The 21,604-nt window shown below is 36.7% G+C and overlaps 4 protein-coding genes across 4 annotated transcripts; 3 read left to right on the forward strand and 1 right to left on the reverse strand.

Annotated features, from left to right (window-relative positions):
* The first annotated feature begins 1,689 nt into the window (after positions 1 to 1,689).
* Positions 1,690 to 6,090, forward strand: LOC126786705 (dihydrolipoyllysine-residue succinyltransferase component of 2-oxoglutarate dehydrogenase complex 1, mitochondrial-like). The gene is made up of 14 exons (XM_050512610.1): positions 1,690 to 1,824; positions 1,904 to 1,951; positions 2,147 to 2,210; positions 2,313 to 2,340; positions 2,431 to 2,501; positions 3,194 to 3,268; positions 3,366 to 3,421; positions 3,556 to 3,600; positions 3,704 to 3,976; positions 4,095 to 4,189; positions 4,441 to 4,531; positions 4,626 to 4,736; positions 4,965 to 5,159; positions 5,330 to 6,090. The coding sequence occupies exons 1-14, from the start codon at positions 1,783 to 1,785 to the stop codon at positions 5,519 to 5,521; spliced, it is 1,386 nt and encodes a 461-aa protein (XP_050368567.1). The 5' UTR covers positions 1,690 to 1,782; the 3' UTR covers positions 5,522 to 6,090.
* Positions 6,091 to 6,978: 888 nt separating this feature from the next.
* Positions 6,979 to 8,503, forward strand: LOC126787742 (probable F-box protein At4g22030). Its single transcript, XM_050513642.1, has one exon. It carries the CDS (start codon positions 7,099 to 7,101, stop codon positions 8,383 to 8,385), a length of 1,287 nt encoding a protein of 428 aa, XP_050369599.1. The 5' UTR covers positions 6,979 to 7,098; the 3' UTR covers positions 8,386 to 8,503.
* A 1,189-nt stretch (positions 8,504 to 9,692) lies between these two features.
* On the reverse strand, positions 9,693 to 15,894 carry LOC126785993 (imidazole glycerol phosphate synthase hisHF, chloroplastic). The gene is made up of 19 exons (XM_050511691.1): positions 15,723 to 15,894; positions 15,543 to 15,625; positions 15,172 to 15,266; positions 14,748 to 14,851; positions 14,287 to 14,456; positions 14,052 to 14,166; positions 13,567 to 13,622; positions 13,446 to 13,484; positions 13,249 to 13,347; positions 12,650 to 12,712; positions 12,471 to 12,533; positions 12,265 to 12,347; positions 11,980 to 12,088; positions 11,838 to 11,891; positions 11,397 to 11,484; positions 11,234 to 11,271; positions 10,589 to 10,694; positions 10,132 to 10,298; positions 9,693 to 10,054 (listed from the first exon to the last, which is right to left on the reverse strand). Exons 1-19 carry the CDS (start codon positions 15,883 to 15,885, stop codon positions 9,995 to 9,997), a joined length of 1,755 nt encoding a protein of 584 aa, XP_050367648.1. The 5' UTR covers positions 15,886 to 15,894; the 3' UTR covers positions 9,693 to 9,994.
* Positions 15,895 to 17,902: 2,008 nt separating this feature from the next.
* Positions 17,903 to 18,732, forward strand: LOC126788772 (uncharacterized). Its single transcript, XM_050514783.1, has 2 exons — positions 17,903 to 18,232; positions 18,509 to 18,732. Exons 1-2 carry the CDS (start codon positions 17,944 to 17,946, stop codon positions 18,676 to 18,678), a joined length of 459 nt encoding a protein of 152 aa, XP_050370740.1. The 5' UTR covers positions 17,903 to 17,943; the 3' UTR covers positions 18,679 to 18,732.
* Positions 18,733 to 21,604: the final 2,872 nt, after the last annotated feature.

The following is a 21,604-nucleotide window of genomic DNA, read 5'->3' on the forward strand; positions in this document are numbered from 1 at the left end:
GAATGTCATCACCATAGTACGACGAGCAATGATTTTTCCTATACGAGCACGTGAAATATCGTTAGAAATAAAAACGTGCCAATGAACATTTAAATAATGAAATAGGAAAAAGGAAAAGGAAAAGAAAATATAGTATAAAGCCCAAATGACTATTGTGCCCAGCTGCAGGTGTCGCGAGCGGGGCTGCAGGGGTCGCGAGCGGGGCTGCAAGGGTCGCGAGCGGGGTTGCAGGTGTCGCGAGCGGGGCTGCAGGTGTCGCGAGTGTGCGTGCAGGGGCTGCGTGCAGGGCTGCAGGCGGATGCGATGCGGGGGCTGCATGGGTGCATGCAGGGGTGATGCAGGGGCAGCGTGCAGGGCTGCGTGCGGCTGCGATGCGGGGGCTGCAGGGGTGCATGCAGGGGTGATGCAGGGTCAGCGTGCAGGGCTGCGTGCGTGCGTACAGGGGCAGCGAGCACGGCTGCATGTGGCTGCGATGCGGGGGCTGCAGGGGTGCATGCAGGGGTGATGCAGGGGCAGTGTGTAGGACTGCGTGCGGGGCTGCGGGGGTAGCAGCGGGGGGGGGGGGCTGCAACAACGGCGAGCAGGGGCTGCGCCGACGAGGAGATGCCGGAGGCCGGAGACGACGGCGGCTGGCGGTGGAGAAGAGAAAAAATTTCTAGGGCTCTAAAAGTTCAGGGTTTTAGGGCAACGTGCTGATAACGTGTTTCAGGATGAAATAATTGTGTATTATTGAATGATATGCGGGCCTATATATAGGCATTACAAAACCACAATCCCGTATGATTCAGAGTCCTAATCTATTACGGAGATGCTAATCTATCTCCTAACAGGAAACCTATTAGGCTAAGACACACACAAGGGTAGAATAGTAATTCTCCCGGAACACATACAATATTAAAAAAATATTTTTTTTCTAATTTTTGTTCAAAGCTTGTTCATTTTTTTCTAATTTCTAATCAATTGAGATGACTTTTTTATAATTACAAAATAAGTAATGACTTTTTTCTAATTAAAGATGAGAAATGATACTATTTTATAATTTGCCCTAAAATGAATTTTAATTTTGAAAATTAAAATTAGGAATAGATTAAAAAAATAATATATATGTGTGTGTGTATATATATATATATAATTATTTGACATAAGAGGTAGATGAATTCGCAATGTCATTGCTTTATTTATTTTTATTTTGTTAGATATATATTATCATGTCAAATATTTACTATCACGTCAAATATGGTTGAACGAGAGAAGTGAGAGATAATAATTATTTTAATTAAAATGTATAATAAAACGTCGAAACTAATTTCTTAATTATGAAAATAACTTATTTACTTGAAATAAGAATTTAATATAAAATTATAATACTTAAATATATAATAACAATCTCAAATCTTAGAGCCAAAAATTTAGTCATATGAGTTGAAGACGGTTAATGTCACATCAATAAATAGTTCAATTTTTTAAAGTTAATTTTGTTTATCTCGTGACTATTTTAATTTTTCGGATTAGAAATGAGCTAATAGTAAGCAAAAGATAACAATTAAGCCCCTACCGAATATAAAACACAAAAACGAAAGTTGTGGGAATATGGAATTTTGTTTCATCCAGAAACTCTATGCGGGCCGAGTATTAAATACTTTCCACACAGAGTGAAGAGGAGGAATAAATGCGGAGATTCTAATTGCTTTCCTATATAATAAAAACACCCGTCTCTTTCTGCTTCCCAAAGCCAAACCGCAAAACCCTAAACCACATTCTCACCCCCACCGCCACAACACCATGCTTGGCCTTATCCGGCGAAGACTCGCCTCCTCTCCTACGGTAACCTTCACTCTTTTTCTCTACTCTATTTTTCTATTCCCTCAATTTTTCTCTAACATTTTTCTGTTTCTTTTTTCAGATTTTGGGGCAGTCGCTGGGTTCAATCCGACCTATTGCAACCGGCGAGGTTCATACTCGATCTTTTTTTTTCTTACTTGAATATTTATTTATTTATTTATGAAGTAGTGCAGCAGTAAGAAGTGTCCTTTTCTGATGTCACAGAATGTGCATGGCTGTATTTATTTATCAAATTAGATTCACGTATACGTCCAAATGTAAATTTTGTTTTTGAAATCTGAATTTCGTGTGCCTTGGGGAACAGATTCTACTCCAGCCTAGAGGGGAATTGTGTGCTGTGAGAAATTATTCTCACCTCAATTTACGAGGTCAGTTTCTTTTTTTTGGCAGTGGACTATGTAAATTTTGGTCTTGTTTATAATTAACAGTGATGAACTGATGATGTTATATTTGTTTTTTCGCATTTACAGGTTCGCCGCCTTGTATCGGAACAAGGAGGTCAGTCACACTATTTTTGCTGTTTCTGTTAAGAAAATTTGAAGTGTGTATTAGTTATGAATCCGCTGTTTTGGTCCGTTTTTGGTGCAGGGATGCTGTCAGCTATAATAAGCCGGAGCCTATTGGACAAATGTGGAGCAGGCGTTTTTCTTCTGAGACTGGTTTGCTACACTTCTCCCCTCTGTTTAACTAACTTATAGTTATATAGTTGCTCGTGTGCTACTACTATTAGTAGCTTCTGTTGTCATTGAGAGTTTAATTTCATTTTTCTTGAGATATACAATTTCATTTACTCTTCGATTTTGTGTGGACTAGCCTATAAATAAAACCAGTACTCTATGGCCAGTATAGATTGTGAGAACTTTCTATAGATGTTTTTCTCTTATTTATCTGTTAAAAGTGTGAAAGTGCAGACTTAGAACATATAATCTCTAGATATACACAAAAAGACACGCACTCGCGCACACACGTGGTTTGGATTTAGTCAGCTTGTCGAAGAGATTCGCATTTATGACAACAAATGACTAAGAGTAGGGTGGCTTAAGCAGAAGCTGTAGTGCTAGTTTTTGATAGTTTTGACAAGTCGTACAAGTTGCGTGTGTTTTCATTTCTAATTTTCATAATGGGAAGAATGAGATATGGTCCTTCAAGTATATGACTTAAACCCATTTATGCCACATTGCATTAATTATGACACTCCTTGAAGGAATATAATAGCAGGTGGCCGTTTTGTGAAAAGGAACTTTATCTTTGGTATATAAAGTTCGTAGGCTGTGCTCATTATTGTGATATTAGTACATGTATTGTTACCTCCTTTGTAGATGTTTAACGTTTGAATGCCTGTGTGATGAAGGGGACTTGATTCATGCCATTGTGCCTTTCATGGGTGAATCTATTACTGATGGAACTTTGGCGACATTCTTGAAGAGTATGCTTAACCAATTTGATACTTTTTCTTTTCTTCAAATGCTTAGCGTACTAATTTGGTGTAACTGATAATGTCTGCATTTGGTATTATGTGTTAGAGCCTGGAGACCGTGTAGAAGTTGATGAACCAATTGCTCAAATTGAAACAGATAAGGTAATGTTAAGAAGTTTTATTTCAACTTTTAGGGAAGTTTAGTTGCCAATGGTCCTGGTATCTCTTAGTTGCCGAGCACTATGTAAACTTATTATCAGGAGTATAATTTTAGTGCTCTTTTACTCTTTCATCAGGTCACAATTGATGTTTCTAGTCCTGAATCCGGTGTAATTGAGAAGGTTGTAAGCCCCCTTTCTCCTTCTCTTTCAAGATAAAAAAATCCCAATTATCTAGATACCTTTCTGCCTCCTGAATTCTTTAGTTTATCTTAATTTGGGGCAGTTTGTAGCCAATGAAGGGGATACTGTGGAACCAGGTACCAAGATTGCTGTCATACTAAAGTCTGGTGAAGGTGTCTCCCATGTTGGTCCATCTGAGAAAGCATTGGAGAAAGTTGTCCCACAGCCATCTTCGCCTGTAGAAACAATTACCACGGATCAGACATCTAAAGTTGAAACAACTCCAGTTACAAAGAAGCCCAAAGCACCCTCTCCACCGCCTCCCAAACCCTCAGCTCAAGAACCTCAGCTTCCCCCTAAGGAAAGAGAAAGACGAGTTAGTCTTCTTAGGTTTCTTATATTCTATTTACTGTACTTGTTTCTGTTTTTATTTATTTATTTTATAAATATACTGCAAAATCTTGTGTCAATCATATGAAACCCCATTTCTGTAGATTCCTATGACAACACTTCGCAAACGGATTGCTAAGAGATTGAAAGATTCACAGAACACATACGCAATGCTTACAACATTCAATGAAGTCGATATGTAAGTTCAAACCAATTATCTGTTATCCTACACAGTTTTTTGTCTTTTGTTTTTATACGTACTTCCCTTTTCATTTCTACGAGTTTTGGTTGTGTCTGGTCTTGAATTTAACTGACAGTTGTGGCACTTTAAGTGAATTTATTGCTTCAGTATGCCAATTATAGGGGGGACTGCTAAACTCTGCCTCTTAGTTGTACTGATAAACACGTTTGTCCTGATTTTTTACCTCAGTGATCTTCTGCCTGTGACAGGACAAATTTGATGAAGCTTCGTTCTGACTTCAAAGATGCATTTGTTGAGAAGCATGGGGTCAAATTGGGGCTCATGTCGGGATTCATCAAGGTACATGGCCCAAAATAATACATCTACAATTGCTCTGAAGCATAATGCAGTGTATGTTGTACTTAATATGTTGAGTTTTTTTTTCCTGCTACAGGCTGCTGTCAGTGGGCTTCAAAACCAACCTACTATTAATGCAGTCATTGATGGGGATGATATCATATATAGAGACTACATAGATATTAGTGTAGCCGTGGGTACTCCGAAGGTATGCCAGAACACATGAGAGTAATCATACTTGTGTAAAAAACTTGCATAAGTAAATGTCACATTAGCTAATAGCTGCCTCAATGTAGATGATTTGTCTGACATTCAAATTTTTAACTTTTGATTTCACAATCTTCCGTTTATATCATTATTATTCTTATTATCATTATTATTATTCCTAAAAGCAAGTTGTGAACTGAGAAAGCATCTTCAAATTATATCCTTGCAGGGCCTTGTTGTGCCAGTTATCCGTAATGCTGATAAGATGAATTGTGCTGAGATAGAGAAGGAGATCAATTTACTTGCAAAGAAGGCAACTGAGGGGCGTCTTTCAATTGATGAGATGGCTGGAGGTTCATTTACGATATCCAATGGTGGAGTTTATGGAAGCCTTATAAGTACCCCCATCATCAACCCACCTCAGGTCTAGATTCTTTCTGTTCTAGTTGACTAGGACTTTGACCGTCTTATTGCAACATATGGAACTTACAATGTTTTTTTTTTTTGAGAAAGATGGAACTCCCATATCTAATTCCAGTAAATTTATGAAAATATAGAATCAAAAGGAATCTGACATTAGTACACTATTTGCAGTCGGCAATCTTGGGTATGCACTCAATAGTGACCCGACCAATGGTTGTTGGAGGAGAGATTGTCCCACGGCCAATGATGTACATAGCTCTTACCTATGACCATAGACTCATTGATGGAAGAGAGGCAGTTTACTTCTTGCGTCGTATTAAAGATGTTGTGGAGGACCCAAGGAGGCTTCTCCTTGTTGTATGAGGCCGATCAGGAGTTTAAGTGGTACAAGGTATCTCTCTGGTTTTCAAGAATACAGTACACTTTAGATACATACACATCAATTTTCGCAGGGGTTATTTTGTCGATTGAGATCTTAGGTAGAACTTCAAGTGCAGCCAGTAGTTGCTATAGCTCAAATGATAACTTGTCAGGGTGCATAACCCAATTTTGATAGTCGATTGTCCCAATTTTAGTTGTTTTTCACTTTTTGAATCCCTTCCAAGGAAATTTGTCTCCAAGACAAGTCTGTTCAAATTTGCATTCATTATATGATTCTGCAATGACATGTTGACTTGGACTGTAATCAACCAAATCTCCACGTGTCATGTTTTGATTGGGTTGTTTAAGTCCCACTTTGGCTCATAGTTTTGAATGGTATGTTTGATGGGGGCATCTTGCTCATACTACTACAATTTAAGATTTTTTTCTTTTCCTATTTTCGGGTTTGCATTAAGAACTCAATGCCAGAATACAATTCTTGTACATCTCATTTTCGAAAAAGTGTCACAAATTTTAGAGTTCTTGAGAGACATTTCTACCTAGTCAGGTTGTGTCCAATTTCCAGAGTATGATTTGTTTTTTTTTTTTCATTTTTACAATCGTACTGCAAGCGCGTAATTCAACCTTCTTGTATCTAGTAAAACGTTTTGGTCATTTTTGGATTGTTTCAGATTCAGCTGTTTTGCCCATTTTGATTGTTTCAGCTTGCACACGTTTTATTATATACTATCTATAGATGGCCCGACGTTACTTTGTCTTCTCTGTTTCCGACCACCACAAAAAGCACATTCATACAGTACACAGTTGCTGACATTTTTGTTCAGAATACAAAAGCCAACATTAGACGCCTGAAATTTCGTTGTTTTGGTCTTAGTGAGTGAAAATTCTCTAAGGTTCATTAGGGCAATAGGCCATGAAGAATAAGAAACGTGACCCCAAATAAGCGTTATATTTCTATTTCTCTTAACCTCAGAGAAAGCAAAATCTATCAAAATATAAACGAAAAAGAACCTAGTAGTGCCAAATTAAGTCATTTACAATTTCGAACGTAAGTGCCTCCATGATAAGTAAGAGAAGTATCAAGTGGCAAAACCAAATATTTGATTTCCAATAAAAACATGTATTTTATATTAGATATGCGTATACGTTTTGATCATGTCAAGTTTTGGTTAGATCTCGATTACAGTTTGAGTTGGTTTTTCCGTTGTAGTCACAACTAGAAATTATACACTGTCCAAGACAGGGCTCAATATTTGACCCTCCAAATTGTAGTTGAAAGTCATTTAGTCAATTACTAATGTTTGTTTTGGTAAATGGTCAAACTGAGTGTATTGAGTTGCTTTAATGTTTAAACGTTAAAAAGCGAAAAAAAAACCCCAGTCCCATTTCCTGGTTCTCTCCCACTCCCTTCTCTATAAATATGGTTTCAACTCTCACTCATTTCACTACAATTCCTCTACAACACCTTCAAATCTGAAGTCTCAAACAGACTACACTAAAAAATCTTGTGGCGTATATTGAATCAAAGCCACTATTTAAACTTCTTATTGTTCTTGATCATGGCCACTATTCAAGCTTCCTTTTGTTCTGCTTCATTTTCTTCAGCTTCCTCTAGAAAAATCAAAGCTACACTTTATTCCCAAAACTTTGAATCATCCCATCTTGCAGTTCCTAGGCTCCTGGCTAATGAACTGAATCAAAGTAAAGGGTTTCTCAGCCTAACAGCCACTTCATCTGATATGGAGTTGAAACCAAAATCTGACAACAGAAAAAGATCAAACCTTGGTGGCTCTATATCAGATTCAAACTTGGTCCAAGAGCTCTATGCAATTATGGAGATTGTGGCAGATAGAATTGAAATGCACAACAACATTAAGGCTCAGAGGGACAACTGGAATGTTCTGCTTCTCAACTCTGTCAATGGGATGACAGCCACAGCTGCAATCATGGCTGGACTTGCATGTGTCTCTGGATCTGGACCTTCCATTTTGTCTCTCAAGATCTCATCAAGTCTCCTATACATGGCTGTGACTGGAATTGTTCTAGTGATGAACAAGATCCAACCTTCACAGCTGGCAGAAGAACAGAGAAATGCTTCAAGGCTGTTCAACAAGCTTCATGAAGAAATCAAAACCACTTTGGCTCTCAAAAACACAGTTACTTCTTATGATGTGAAAGTTGCAATGGAAAAGGTTTTGGCTTTGGATAAAGCATATCCACTTCCTTTACTTGGAACTATGATTGAGAAGTTCCCCCAAATAGTGGAGCCTGCTGTGTGGTGGCCTGAGGAAGAACCCAAGTGCCATGATCATACCATGAGTGACAAGTTTGAGAGAAATGGATGGAATGAGAATCTTGAAGAGGAAATGAAGGAGGTCCTTGGTGTTATGAAGGGAAGAGACTCTGCAGAATACGCAAGGCTAAGCAATATGGTGTTGAAGGTCAACAAGGTCTTGTCCTTTTGTGGTCCTTTGCTAACAGGTTCTGCTGCAATAGGGTCATGTCTTATTGGGGTGCCTGGTTTTGGTTCATGGGGTGCTGTTTTTGGTGTGGTTTTGGGGGCTTTGGGCACTGTGGTTAATAGTTTGGAGCATGGAGGGCAAGTAGGGATGGTGTTTGAGATGTACAGAAGCTCTGCTGGGTTCTTCAAGCTCATGGAGGAGACCATTGAATCAACTTTGAAGGAAAGAGAGGTTGGAGATAGAGAAAACGGGGAGCTGTTTGAAGTGAAGATGGCCCTTCACCTTGGGAGGAGTTTGTCTGAGCTCAGAGACCTTGCAAAATCTTCATCTTTGTCTTCGAAATTTCAACAGGCCAAAGAAGAATTCGCAAGCAAGCTGTTTTGATTAGTTTTGTGTACGCGTGATATGAAATAGTTAGAGACTATGTAAATTTTGGTAGCACAGATCATGTTAAGCTAGATTGCAACTTCTTTTGGAAATGAACAAGTCTTTAGTCCCATCACCATTAAACTGGTCATCAAAGTTGAGTTTACATCATCCAAAGTTTGTTGATTTTTCATTTGGAATTAAGCCACTGCAAAAACAATCCTAAAGAGAACTCATGGATCATGGAACACTCGTATAGCAGGAAGAGTCAACTTTTCCATTAAAAATCGATTCTTGAAGTCGATTCTTCTGGATGAACTAATAATACGACCTAGGAGCCGCTGCATGCATGTGCCTAGATTACGCATATTCATTTGTTCTCTATTCATTTGTTTATGTCGTTCTAATCAGCATGAGCTAGCAAGAACATAAACTAATAGAGCGTTAATTTCTAGTTGCTTATTACTTTAGCAACCCCAACCAGGGCTTGTAGGTTGGTATTGGTATAGTTGTATGCCCTCCATAACTGTTGCCTTGGCAAACCAATCTTTTGATGCCTTTGATGATTCTCTTGTCTCTATCGATGATAATTAAAATGTATTGGATTTTATATTATGGATTATTTTCTGGACAAATCGTTTTCTGGTTTTGGCCTACGAATAATTGAATGGTACAAGTGTTCATTTTAAATTGTCCTTTCTTTTTCATCACAAAAGTCTAGCAACTTATTCATCGTCAAAAGTCTTTTTGAAGCTTAATACCAATTGGTCTTCCCTTCTTAAATAGGAGGTTGTAAGATATCTCACAAAGGAAAACCGCACCTATCCGCCCGAGCCCCAGACCCCAAGTGTTTGCCACTATCCTGGCTCTTAAAAGTCGATACGTATAAGCCTCATCTTTCCAATTCTTCTTTAGTTAAAAAGAGCCTACGAGATTGGTGCATCTCCATTAGTCCTTTTCATCTTTCGCTACAAATGCATGCAGCATTTCCTGGCCAATTTGCTTAAGATGAGGATCACGTGTATCATACTAATTCTGGAAGGGAAAATAAATGGAGCTGTATATGAATAAACATGTGCGAAAGACAGTAATGTATTACTGTATTAACATCACAATATTAAGATGTCAAGTAATAACCTACTCCTTTGTCCACAAGAAACCCTGATTACCAAACTGACTAAAATAATCATACAAATTGACTCAAGTGAAGACGCTAAGAACCTTAACTGGTAGTCTGGTACTGATTTTAAAATGCGGAATAGATATAGACGCAAGTCATATAATGGTACAAGATAGAAGTCAGAACAACGGCATGCTCACTGATATAGAACTACTAGCTAACAATAAAAAAACTTCTAATAATTTACCAAAATCATACAGGAAAGAACAGAGACTACATAACAAATTTCGTCTCAGGCAATAAACTGCAGTTAGCCAGTTACCATAATCAAATAATTTCAAGGATATTAAATATCAAAGCCTGCTACAAAATTGATCTGATAAGGACATGTTTTGGTCAAAGAGTTCAAAATTTCTTGCTCACCAGTGACAGGTTTAACATCTTTCCATTTTTTCCGTTTTCAGATACATGGTCTTCAGTCTTGACTCAAGACTACATATTATCAGTTCAGATTCTGACTTCTATGCCTTCCTTTAGCAAGTGCTCCTTTACAGAATGAATTGGCACCTGCAACGGTAATAGGGTGAGCGTGTTCAAATGAAAACAGAAGCTTTGAAACAAATCTCGTAAAAGGCAAATATTACCTCCTTGCGATGGAAAATCCCAGCAGCAAGGGCAGCAGATGCATTTGTTTTCGTGAAAACCTCTGAGAAGTGTTCAACAGTACCAGCACCACTACTTGCAATCACGGGAATGGTGACAGCATCAGAGATCAGCTTTACTAAATCTATATCAAATCCCTTCCCTTGACCTGAAAATCAGAAAGGAGTTAATTTATAACTTGCTCCAACCAACTAGTTTGAATAAGAAATGGAGAACACAATGAACTGAATGAAGTATATCAATGCTTTCGTGAACATAATAAAGTTGTGAACACACAATAAACTTCAAAAATGTTGCATAATCTCAGATTCTGACGGATTGTGTGTTGGATGGGACTCAAAAAAAACTTAACAAACCAGTAAATAAATGAATCGACAACTTTCTCTCGCACTTCTCATATTAATGCTTTGCATAAGGAGTGCAAACAATAAACTTTACCATCACAATCAATGCAGTTTAGCAGAATTTCTCCAGCTCCAAGCTCCTCAACTGCTTTTGCAAGCTCATAAGCTCCAATTGGTCTGCCTTCCCGGCCACCTTTAATCTTAAGAACAAACATCAGATGATATGTTAAAATACATAAAGACCTTGAAATGGAGAGATGGCAAACATCAATTGCATCTAATGAAAAATATCCTGATTGGCATGTTCAACAAATTATATCAAAAGCACAGAAAAACTGCTAATTTGATAGTATAATACAGGTAAGAGATGAAAGAAAAATGTGACGTGAATGTGGATGACACAAGTTTCTCTAAGCTCATGTTTCTTATAAACTGAAACTCTATAACCAGTTAACCATGCGGAAATGTTTTGGTAAATCAACTATTTATATTAGACCTGAAATATCTAGTGCCAAGCAAACTTTCTATACATGGAGAAAGCATGTTCTCCCCATGGACTTGATCCACACAAGTTGCACAAAGTAAATCCATGGCATGGCATGCATGCATGCTCCAAAATTTAAAATGTGTGATTTTATGCCAGATGCATTTCTTTTCCTTTGTTCCAGAAAAATAAACAATATATATGATGTTTTACTTTTAACCATAAAAACAGGTAAAGAAAGCAAATAATACTTACTGTACACTGATACCAAGCATATTCTTCACCGTTTGGACCTGAAATTATATTACACAAATTTCTATGAAATTAGCCAGCCAGAAAGAAGGTTGTACATGCATAAAAAGATAAACAGCCAATCCAAGAAACAAAAAGGAGAACAGAATCAAAATTGTCTTCTTACCTGGGTTTGATAATCTTGTAGTTTTGAATTTTACATCATTTTGATTTTTGACGTACACTCTGCAAGGATCAATGCTTACAACCACAGCCTGTACACACAGTACAACAAACTTAAAGACAATTCAAAGTATACTGAAAAAAAAAAAAAAACACTTCGGCAGATTGAACATTTACAAAAGTTGGAAATTTTAAAGCCACACTAAGCAAAAACGTTTCTTCTTATTTTATCCTAGTTACCAATGTTATTAGAACAAAAATTAATTCTTGAAATAACACAGAAACCAGAAGCCAAGGAAATGATCAACAAGGACAGGAATGGATATAAATTGCAGAAAACTGAACTATTTGTATTCTTAAACCATGTTGTGAAACTGTGCAGATCATCTCATCAGATCAACAGAATTACGAGTATGCATGCATTTAAAACCAGACAAGAAATTACCTGATTACCGTAAACCCTAGATATCTGCTCTAAGCTACTTTTTCCACTTTTCACCTAAAAAACAGTTGAGAAGTATCAGAGAGCATCGCTCAGTTTTGTGCATACATGCAAATTAGAATATGATATGAAAATTATTGCATACTCCAGTTCTTAAATATTCTTCTGCAGCATAAACAGCATCACTTCCAATAGAGATCTTATCAGCCCCACATCTAAAATATTCTGAAGCAACTTCCAAGCTAGTATAGTGCCTGAAAAAAGAAAGTACTAACTCATAAAACTTATGTCCATACTATGTTTGACTGTTCATATAAATTTTGATGGAGCTATAGATTTATCACTGGAAAAAAAAACAACAACAACAGTAGATAGTTGCAAACATGGAAACAAAAATTGGCCAAACAAATTAGAGTTCCCATGACAATACCTGCCAGTTGCATCAGTAAAATCTCTTATTCCGCCTCCTACTGTTAATGGCACGAAAACATTTTCTGATGCATATCTCAATACCTACAAAACAAAGCAAGTAAATAAGGAATAAGAAAATCCTTGAAGTGTAATATCACAACATTAAATTATAATATTATTTCCTGTGAAAATTGAAAAATTGAGATACACATTGAGAATATAAACCTTTAGCATAGGCAAGTCACCCAAAGGGAAGTCTCGGAAACCGGTAATATTCAGAAAGCTGACCTGCAATTCGAGACTAAGATCTCAAGCACAGCACAATAGCTATTTTGTATAAATTATTATCACTTGATTGGGTGTAAAGCTACATATATGTCCACCCTCAAGTAGGCATGGTATACCTCATCAGCTCCATCTGTGTAATACTGTCCAGCAAGCTCCACAGGCTTGCCAAGTTCTCTCACCTATCAAAGATTCTGATCAGCAAACAGGAGCTACTTCAATGGCATAATGAATAATTTGAACCATATCCAGACTGTAAATAGATGCCCAACATGGCTTTCACAGGCTTTATATAACCAGAGCACCAACAACATTGCGACAAGTACACATTTGTGTTTTTCAATTGACATCATCATCAACAAATGTTATTCTTTCTCTTTATGTCATCTAGGGTCCTTTATGTATTGTAAGAGGGAAAAAGGACAACGACCTACATGTGTTTGAAGAAAATAAAGAATGAAAGCAAGATCCATGAGTCGGCGCTGTGGGGCTATAAAACTAGCTTATGATATCAATTATGTTTTTTTTTGACGTTAATCGTTCATGCCCACAAAACAGGTTCAAAGAACCACCTAAATGATGCAAGAATGCAGTCAATAGAACCAGTTTATGATATCATACTGTATAATTGTGTCTTTTAAGTGTGACATTGGGCACAAATCAGGTTCAAAGAACCACCCAGAAGATACAAGAATGCAGTCAAGAGTTCTTGCGATACCTCATTCTCTTTTGTATGCTCTCTTACATCATACTGGTCTCCTTTGGTTACAACAAGATCTCCTTTGTCATTCGTTCTGACATCCAGACAAGCAATAACCTGGCATACACAACAGAAGTCAGGGAGAACCTGCAAGGTATGTAAAAAACAATGAGGTATATGACTATCAGAGCTCTGATCTTTTGATTTGGACTTACTCTCTTTGCATGTTTGGAAGCCTTCCCTTCAGTGGGCTTCTGTCTTCGCAAGAACTCTCAGATTGTTAGATGGTTGATTGAGTTGTCTATATATAAGAAACAGTTTAGAGGTAGAGGTTACCTTCTCTAAGGGTGCGTTTGGATAGAGAAATCTTCTCAACACGGAAAGGCCAACATCTACAAAATCATTTTCACATATTGATATTAATAATATTGCAGCAGTTCTATGTAAAGATTGCATTAAATTTAAGAGCTCTTTTGTGCCAAGAATTACAACGCAAATAAAATTAGAAAAAGATCTCACGATCTCAGACTTTTCGCTTGATCCTTGGAATGGGGAAACAATAACGATGACTATGAAGCTCAAGTTTTAAATTTTCAGTTTTTATTTCCTTCATTATACGCAGAGTTTATTGGGTTTTACACTTGATCGTCATTCTTTTTCCTCATGACATAATCAGAATTCTAGAAGGTTTTTCAAAGGTCCAACGTTCTGTAAATGTTATATGCTCCCTAGTAATAAAAGAAAAAAAATGTGGAAGATCACTCTAATTTCCAAAAAATTGAAAACCATTAACAAACAAGACAGAGCAAAGGATATCTTGCCTCCACTCTTTTCGGGGTGGAATTGAACTGCATGTACATTTCCTCTTCTAACTGATGCAATGAAATTGTCACCATAGTTGCAGGTAGATGAAACCCATTCTTTGTTATCATCTGACTGAAATTTATATAGAAAATTGTCGGGCCCAATATATCAAGTTATGCATAGTGTACAAATGAAGTAGGCATCACTTAGAACTGTTCATTCTGTAGCAAAAGGAAAGGGAATAAGACATACTGGCATCGCTCTGTAAGAGTGAACGAAATAGACGTGACGGGTTCCAACATCATCCAAAATTGATGAGTCCTTTTTAATCTGCAAAGCATTCCACCCGATATGTGGCACTCTGACACCATTTGATGAGTCAAAACGCCCAACTACTCCAGGTATCAAGCCAAGACCACTCACTGAAATATAATGCATATTGTCAGTCCAACTTTGAACAAGGTCAAAAACATATACATTACAATACCTTTCACCGTCAATCATAAATAATAAAGATAAAAGTACTGTGGCAAAAAGTAAAAAATTGGTGCTTTTTAAATACCTATATCCGGGGTTCTTACAGTTTTTATAACTTTTCTACCCTTATTGTCAAATCCAACGAATTTCTTAAATATCCTTAAACTATCAAGCAAATGATAGCTACAAAATTTGAAACAAATATTTACTGAAACATAGAGGCATCAAGCACTGACCATGTCCCTTCTCCTCACTGGATTCAAAGAGGAGCTGAAGTCCAAGACAAATGCCTAGAAATGGCCGATCATTTTCAATATATTCAATGAGCGCTTCAGCCAACCTGAAACACATTAGAAGGGCTTAAATTTTTTTTTCCACAATATAGATTCTGAAGTCTTCTCTTCTTGTTTGATTGTAGCAAATCCATTAGGGTAAATGTTGCTCGTTTTACATAAATAAACAAAATACGACGCTAGATACCATTTGAGTTTCTAAACAACACAAATTCCTAGCATACTACTTGGTCCACTGGCTATTTTACATTCTTATCACGGCTTTCCTTTCTTTACTAGGAATCCATTTAAGTAAACCATACAAGCAATTGATACCCTCATAGAATTCACGCAAAGTAAGAGCAAAGAGAAAACGAGAAAAACATACCCGTCCTTGCTCAACACATCCATGGCCGCAGCGAAAGCCCCCACACCAGGAAAGATTAGGCGGTCGGCATTCAGAATATCCTTGGCAGTTTGGACCTACATTTCCATAATTCATTAATAAAACAAATACAGTTCATGAAAAACCCAATTTCACTCGAGTAAATTCAAAACCCAAAACCATCAACTTAACATCACAATTAAACAATTTCACAAAGACATTACAAAACGCAAAAATGCTACAAAATTACTAGTCCTTGCTAAAACTAAAGAATTCAAAACAACAAAACTCAAATGATACAAAAATTCAGAGTCACATTTAATAAGGAACAGTTGAAAATGTAAAATTGAGTACAAAATCAAGGAGAAACTTACATCTTTGACTTGGAAGCCGAGTCGGCGAATGGCGTTGCGGACACTCCGAACATTGCCGGCGCCGTAATCGAGCAGAGTCACCACTGAAACCAAAACCAATTCAATTCTCAGATTAATCGGAATCCGAATATCACAAGAGAGAGAGATAGAGAGAGAGAGAGAGAGAGAGAGATGAAGGACCTGAATCGTTACTAGCGGCGGAGGCGCGGACGGCGAAGCTTCGAGAAGGCCGACGGAAATTGAGAGGGAGATGAGCGCGGCGAAGGAGAATAGAGGACGGAGAAGGAGAGGCTGATCGGAACGGCACTGGTTTTGTAGACGAAGCAAATGGCGGCGCCTCCATTGCAGTCTCTCTGTGTCTGAGAGTAGCAGTACTACTTCTGAAGTCTATACTGGAGCTTTTGTACTGGTGATATCTGATTTTACCGTTTTACCACCTTGTTTTGTCAATATTACTACGTTGCCATTGTCCTTCAGCTGTATCCAAAAGTGAGTTTTTATTTTTTATTTTTTGAAAAGGAGTTTTATGCGACACTTTCAATTTGATTTTTAAGGCGCCAATCGATCGTCATCATCCGCATCTCCAACAAGAGTGTCAAATTGCTCTGTCAAAATTCAAATTTGACATCTTAGTTGACAAGTTTGAAATCTGACATTGTTATACCAAATTTACTTCAATAAAACTGTTAAAATCTATGTCAAAATTATATATAAAAATATCCTCTTCTATTTCATTTTTGATTTTTTTACAACCTAATTTGTTCTTCATTCGTATCTTCTTTTTAAGTATTTTTTCTCCCATCTCTCAGAGACAGATACAAGTTTAATCAGATCATCATCATCTCCTTCAACCCTTTTGATTTCACAGATCATGCAATAGAGTTGGTGAAAAGTGTGGTTCTTCAATCATCTCCAGGTCATCCTCATGTCATCATCTTCACTCTGTTGAGTTTGCTCTATTAAATTGGCTTGATTTATCCCTCTTTCCATTTGATCTGTTAACCGGCAATAGAAATTGAGGAACTTCAATGATCTTCACAAGCCATCATTCCTCTCAAATCACGCCACAACCCAAATTTCTCTTCCCTCATTAACCCAAGATTTAAATAACCCAATTATCTTCTCTGCTACCCCATAGCTATCAAACCCAATTATACCCATCATCATCCTCTTCTCGATCTGCTTATTGTTCTTGAAAAAACCCAAGAAATTGGCTAGGAAGTGGGTGTTGTTGTTTTTCTCTTTGCTAATTAGTTTCTAAGTATTGGGTCGAAGAAGAGAAGATGTAGTCTTCAGATGGGAGAGGAGGGGAGAGAAGAGGGAATAAAAAAAGAATGACTCGTTCGGACTACAATGTCAAATTTGACATGAGAGTGCCTGATGTCAATTACACGGTGGAGAGGACTCTATTGTTGGAATAGAGTTTGGGCTGTCAAATATTAACGTTGGGCTTCCATCTGTCAATTGACTTCTTTGTTGGAGTTTGGCCTTAGCGCTGTTCTATCAATACACTTCCGGATGTTTTAAAGTTCAGCAATAGGGTTAACTCATTCCTGAGGAAAGTAGCGGCGAGCGAAATGGGAGCAGCCAGAATAGATATTTTTTGTTTCCTACTCAAGCTAGCTTCTAGGTGAGTTTTAATTAATAACTTTAATAAGTTATCAATCTGTTAATGCAGTGTACTACGGCGAAGTAGTTCATTCCACTAAACTAATCTATACTGCGCTATGCTCCATACTATTCTTTCTTCACAAATAACACAGCCCGTTAGAGTAGATACTACGACGGCGTGGTCTTCAACTATCTGATGCTTAATTCAGACGAATGGTAATTTTGACAGAATAACAGTGAGTAGTCCAGTTTGCTTACTTGAAATGGTAAATGGCTTGACCTTTAATAGTTGAATAAAGGTGAGCCAAGCATTCATTTCCCATGTGCGACTTGCTCCATCTAAAGGTGTTTTTTGGAGCCGTATTCGGAGCTCGCGTGAGGACGCTAGTGTGGCTGTCTACATGCCGGTGTTGCAAGTTCGAGCTTCGCTTTGGCTTAGTTATGCTGATTTCAGTGCTAATTATAGCCCGGCATAAGTCTACGCCAACACAGGCGCATCCAAATTATGGGATACATGAAAATAATACGAGGAAGTCATTCCATTCCTTCCTCATGTGGTGTTAGAAAGTATAATTCTTTGACATAACCATAAGTTTGGAGAAAGGAATCTAAAATGTAGAACCAATTAGCATGATTCAAAGGTTACCTCGATCACAAGATTGGATTTCAGAACTTAAAGTTTCAATATCTGCATCAGATCATGTTTGTAAAACCATTCCAACAAACAAGATACTAAACTAACTGATCTTTGCTTCCGGTTAATTGCACACCGGCCATTTCGATCTGCAAAATGATTCAAGTTTTATTTACAGTCGTGTTTGCCGAAATGGTATTGATTCTGAGTCTTCTGTTTAGAAGCCCTTTGAGGCAGTTGGTGCTCATGGGATTGGATCGTTCGAAGCAGGGACGAGGGCCGTTGGTGGCGAAGAGTGTGGGAGGAACCATTCTCGTCTTCTTTAGCTCCACCATATACAGTGTGTTCAATGTTCATAAGAAACGCTCATCAACAGATGCAGGCTTTGTTAATCCAACTGACGAGGTTCTTATGGCACACTGCTTATTAGAAGCATCTCTTATAGGTGAATCGATCATATAATCTCTCATAAATTTTTCTTTCCACTAATTGCATTTTATTTTATTTTTTATGAATCAAATCATTAGAAACATTCTCATGCATATAACACTCGGGTGTATATCAGTTTGGAATTTAGAAAGACCATCTTAATTTTCTGTCATATATGCTCGTCATAATTTATGAGTTCGATTTTTATTACACGAATTATAGTCTGATTACGCATCTTTTTCTTGCTACTAACAAGTCTATTTTGTCAATTGTTTTCGATTTCGTACTTCAGGGTTTGCCTTATTCTTGGCACTTATGATAGATAGGCTGCACTACTATATCAAAGAGCTCTATCGACTTAGAAAATACAGGCAAGACGAACTGAAAATGGAATGCGACGAGCAAAGCCGGATCAGGAAAACCAGCAGGGACGGTACTGCACCAGTGATAAAAAAGACATGAAGTTCGTCGGAATATATGGTACTATATTAAGTACATGTCAGATGTAAATGTAGGTTGTATATACGCATTGTTACATGTGGATATAGATGGCAACAATATATTACACGCTAAAAACAAATATTTACGTTACTTGCTATAATAAAAGAATGGGGTTGCTGAATTGATGTGCTTGCAAATTTTCTTGTTTCAATACTGATTTGGGTGCAGTTTAATTTCTAAAGAAAATTCAATTTTACATACGTTATGGGATATCACCAGAGACAAATTCAGTTTAGGTTCATTATTTTCTTTGCAAATGAAACACAGATAACTTAATTAAACACAAACGTACAAGCACTCCATCATTGATCAATCCTCGCTAGCTCTCAAGTTCAATCCATATATCCTCGCAAGAACAATAGGATTTGCTTCATGTTCTGGTAGCCGAGGGACTGGTGTCGGCCACCAGGGGCGTGCAACTGTGAAGTAGCAGTCAACCAAAGGATGATTTTCAAATAGCTTGGAGAACTTTCCTGTTCAAATAGCTTTGATCACAACCAACTACAAACAGATATACTATCTGGACTCATTTCCCAGTGCAGTGAATAAACCCTCTTCCTTTGATCCAAACATAACTTTCCAGATGATATACCATGGACATCGTTATGCGACTCGGTCAACTCCCAAACATAAACAACGTACATATATTATATATGGACACTTGAATTCATCACATTTCTTTACATTTCTAGGGAAGTTGAATGGATAGATCGATGGATCGGCACAGATCGAAACACTTGAAAATAAAGTACGTCTAAATTCCATGCACTGACCACATTTTATAATTTTGTATATGTTTGGGTCATGAACTTAATATATGTGTGTACATTGACTAATGACTACGTATAATTATATAGATAATTAGATATATACTTGATCAGTGATATAGTCCTATCAAGTATGTTTCTGGTACGTATAATTACCGCAAACCCTAAATCATAACTAGTTTCGAGAAAAATTATTTTATGTACTCTGTACATAGTCCACGTGGCATACATTTTTAATATTAATGATCTATTTTTTACTTGGTTCATTTCTGATTGGCTACTCATATTTAAATAGAGCACTGCTAGGGCGCCATAATATGATGTCAGACTCGGCGCCATAATTTTATGTGGCATGCCATGTCATATTGACTTGTCAGTAATTAAAATAATCATAAAATGTTATTTATAAATGAAAAAACAATTATATCATTGTTAATCTAACAACAATAATTATTTAAAATGAAAATTTGTAATTATTTTAATTACTGACGTGGCAAGCTGACAATGCATGCCACATATGATTATGGTGCCAAATTTGACGCTATATTGTACCGCTTGAAACAGTAGAATGAATTCGGGAGAAATAATTATGATTTTATTGATAACATAGAGCCTTATATATAAGCATTACAACAAAGATCCTGATGAATCAGGGAATAACTAACATTTCTTATCTTACTATGCTATATTAATTAGGACAAGATACACCAAATATGAATAGGAGATGATTCTCCTACAACATCGCTAAATTATTTTCTATTTAAATAATAGGCATAAATGCCGATTTGCACCTCAAACTTGGCTGAAATTGTCAATTTGCACCCTGAACTTGCATTTGACTCAATTTACCACCTAAACTTGGTAAAAATTGCCGATTTACACTCCGAACTTGTATTTAAGTCAATTTACCTCCTAAATTTGGTAAAAATTGCCGATTTGCACCACATCCGTTAAATTTAACTGTTTTTATCCAATTTTGTGCACATGTCATGCACATGAGGGGTAATGTTGCCATTTTCTATTTATATTTTTCTTAAAAAAAATAAAAATATTCTTTAAAATGAGGATTATTTTGTTAATCAAATTATTTATTTACATCTTTTTTTCTACCTACTTAACCCTACTTTGAATTATATATTCAATATACCCACCCATTCAAATATAGTGTGTTGTGTATAAATATATTTTTATATGTACACATTGTTGGAGGATGAACAAAACGAGAATAATAACGACGTAATAGAACAGAACGTAACCGTTTATTGATTGATAATGAGGCCAACATATAGGCATTACATAACCACAATCCCATAGGATTCGGAGTCATAATCTATTACAGAGATGCGAATCTATCTCTAACAGGAAACTTAATAAGGCTAAGACACACACAATGGTAAAATAGTAATTCTCTCGGAACACACATTTATTTTTAATTTTCAATGTATTTATTTATTTATATTTTTTTCTAATATCTTTTAACATACCATATCACATAAAATAATAAATATATAAATCAATAACATGTTTCGAAAAAAAACATTGTAGCAAGTGTTCCTCTTAAGTAATTTTATTAATTTATTTCATTATTCAATATGAATAAATATATAATGACAATATTACCCCTTAAATGCATGACATGTGACGCAAAATTGGATAGAAACAGTTAAATTTAACGGATGGGGTGCAAATCGGCAATTTTTACCAAGTTTAGGAGGTAAATTGACTCAAATACAAGTTCGGGGTGTAAATCGGCAATTTTTACCAAGTTTGGAAGGTAAATTGACTCAAATGCAAGTTCTGGGTGCAAATTGACAATTTCAGCTAAGTTTGGGGTGCAAATTGACATTTATGCCTAAATAGTATTTTCTTATTTCACCGCGTGCATATTTACCACATTATTGAGTAATATAATTACTCTTCGAGTGTTTCAATACTTATATCTAATTAAGTTTAATCTAAGTTGACATTTATTTGTTATTGAAGAGTGAACAACGATGGAAAATTTTGTACGTGAAAACTTTAAGGTTTATATGCATGTACATACGTACGTATTGGTGTTGACCCTCCAATTCGAAGTCTCCTGTATATACTTTAATTTGGTTTAGAACGATTCATGCATG

The sequence above is a fragment of the Argentina anserina genome, chromosome 3 (assembly GCF_933775445.1).
Source record: "Argentina anserina chromosome 3, drPotAnse1.1, whole genome shotgun sequence".
NCBI lineage: Eukaryota > Viridiplantae > Streptophyta > Magnoliopsida > Rosales > Rosaceae > Argentina > Argentina anserina.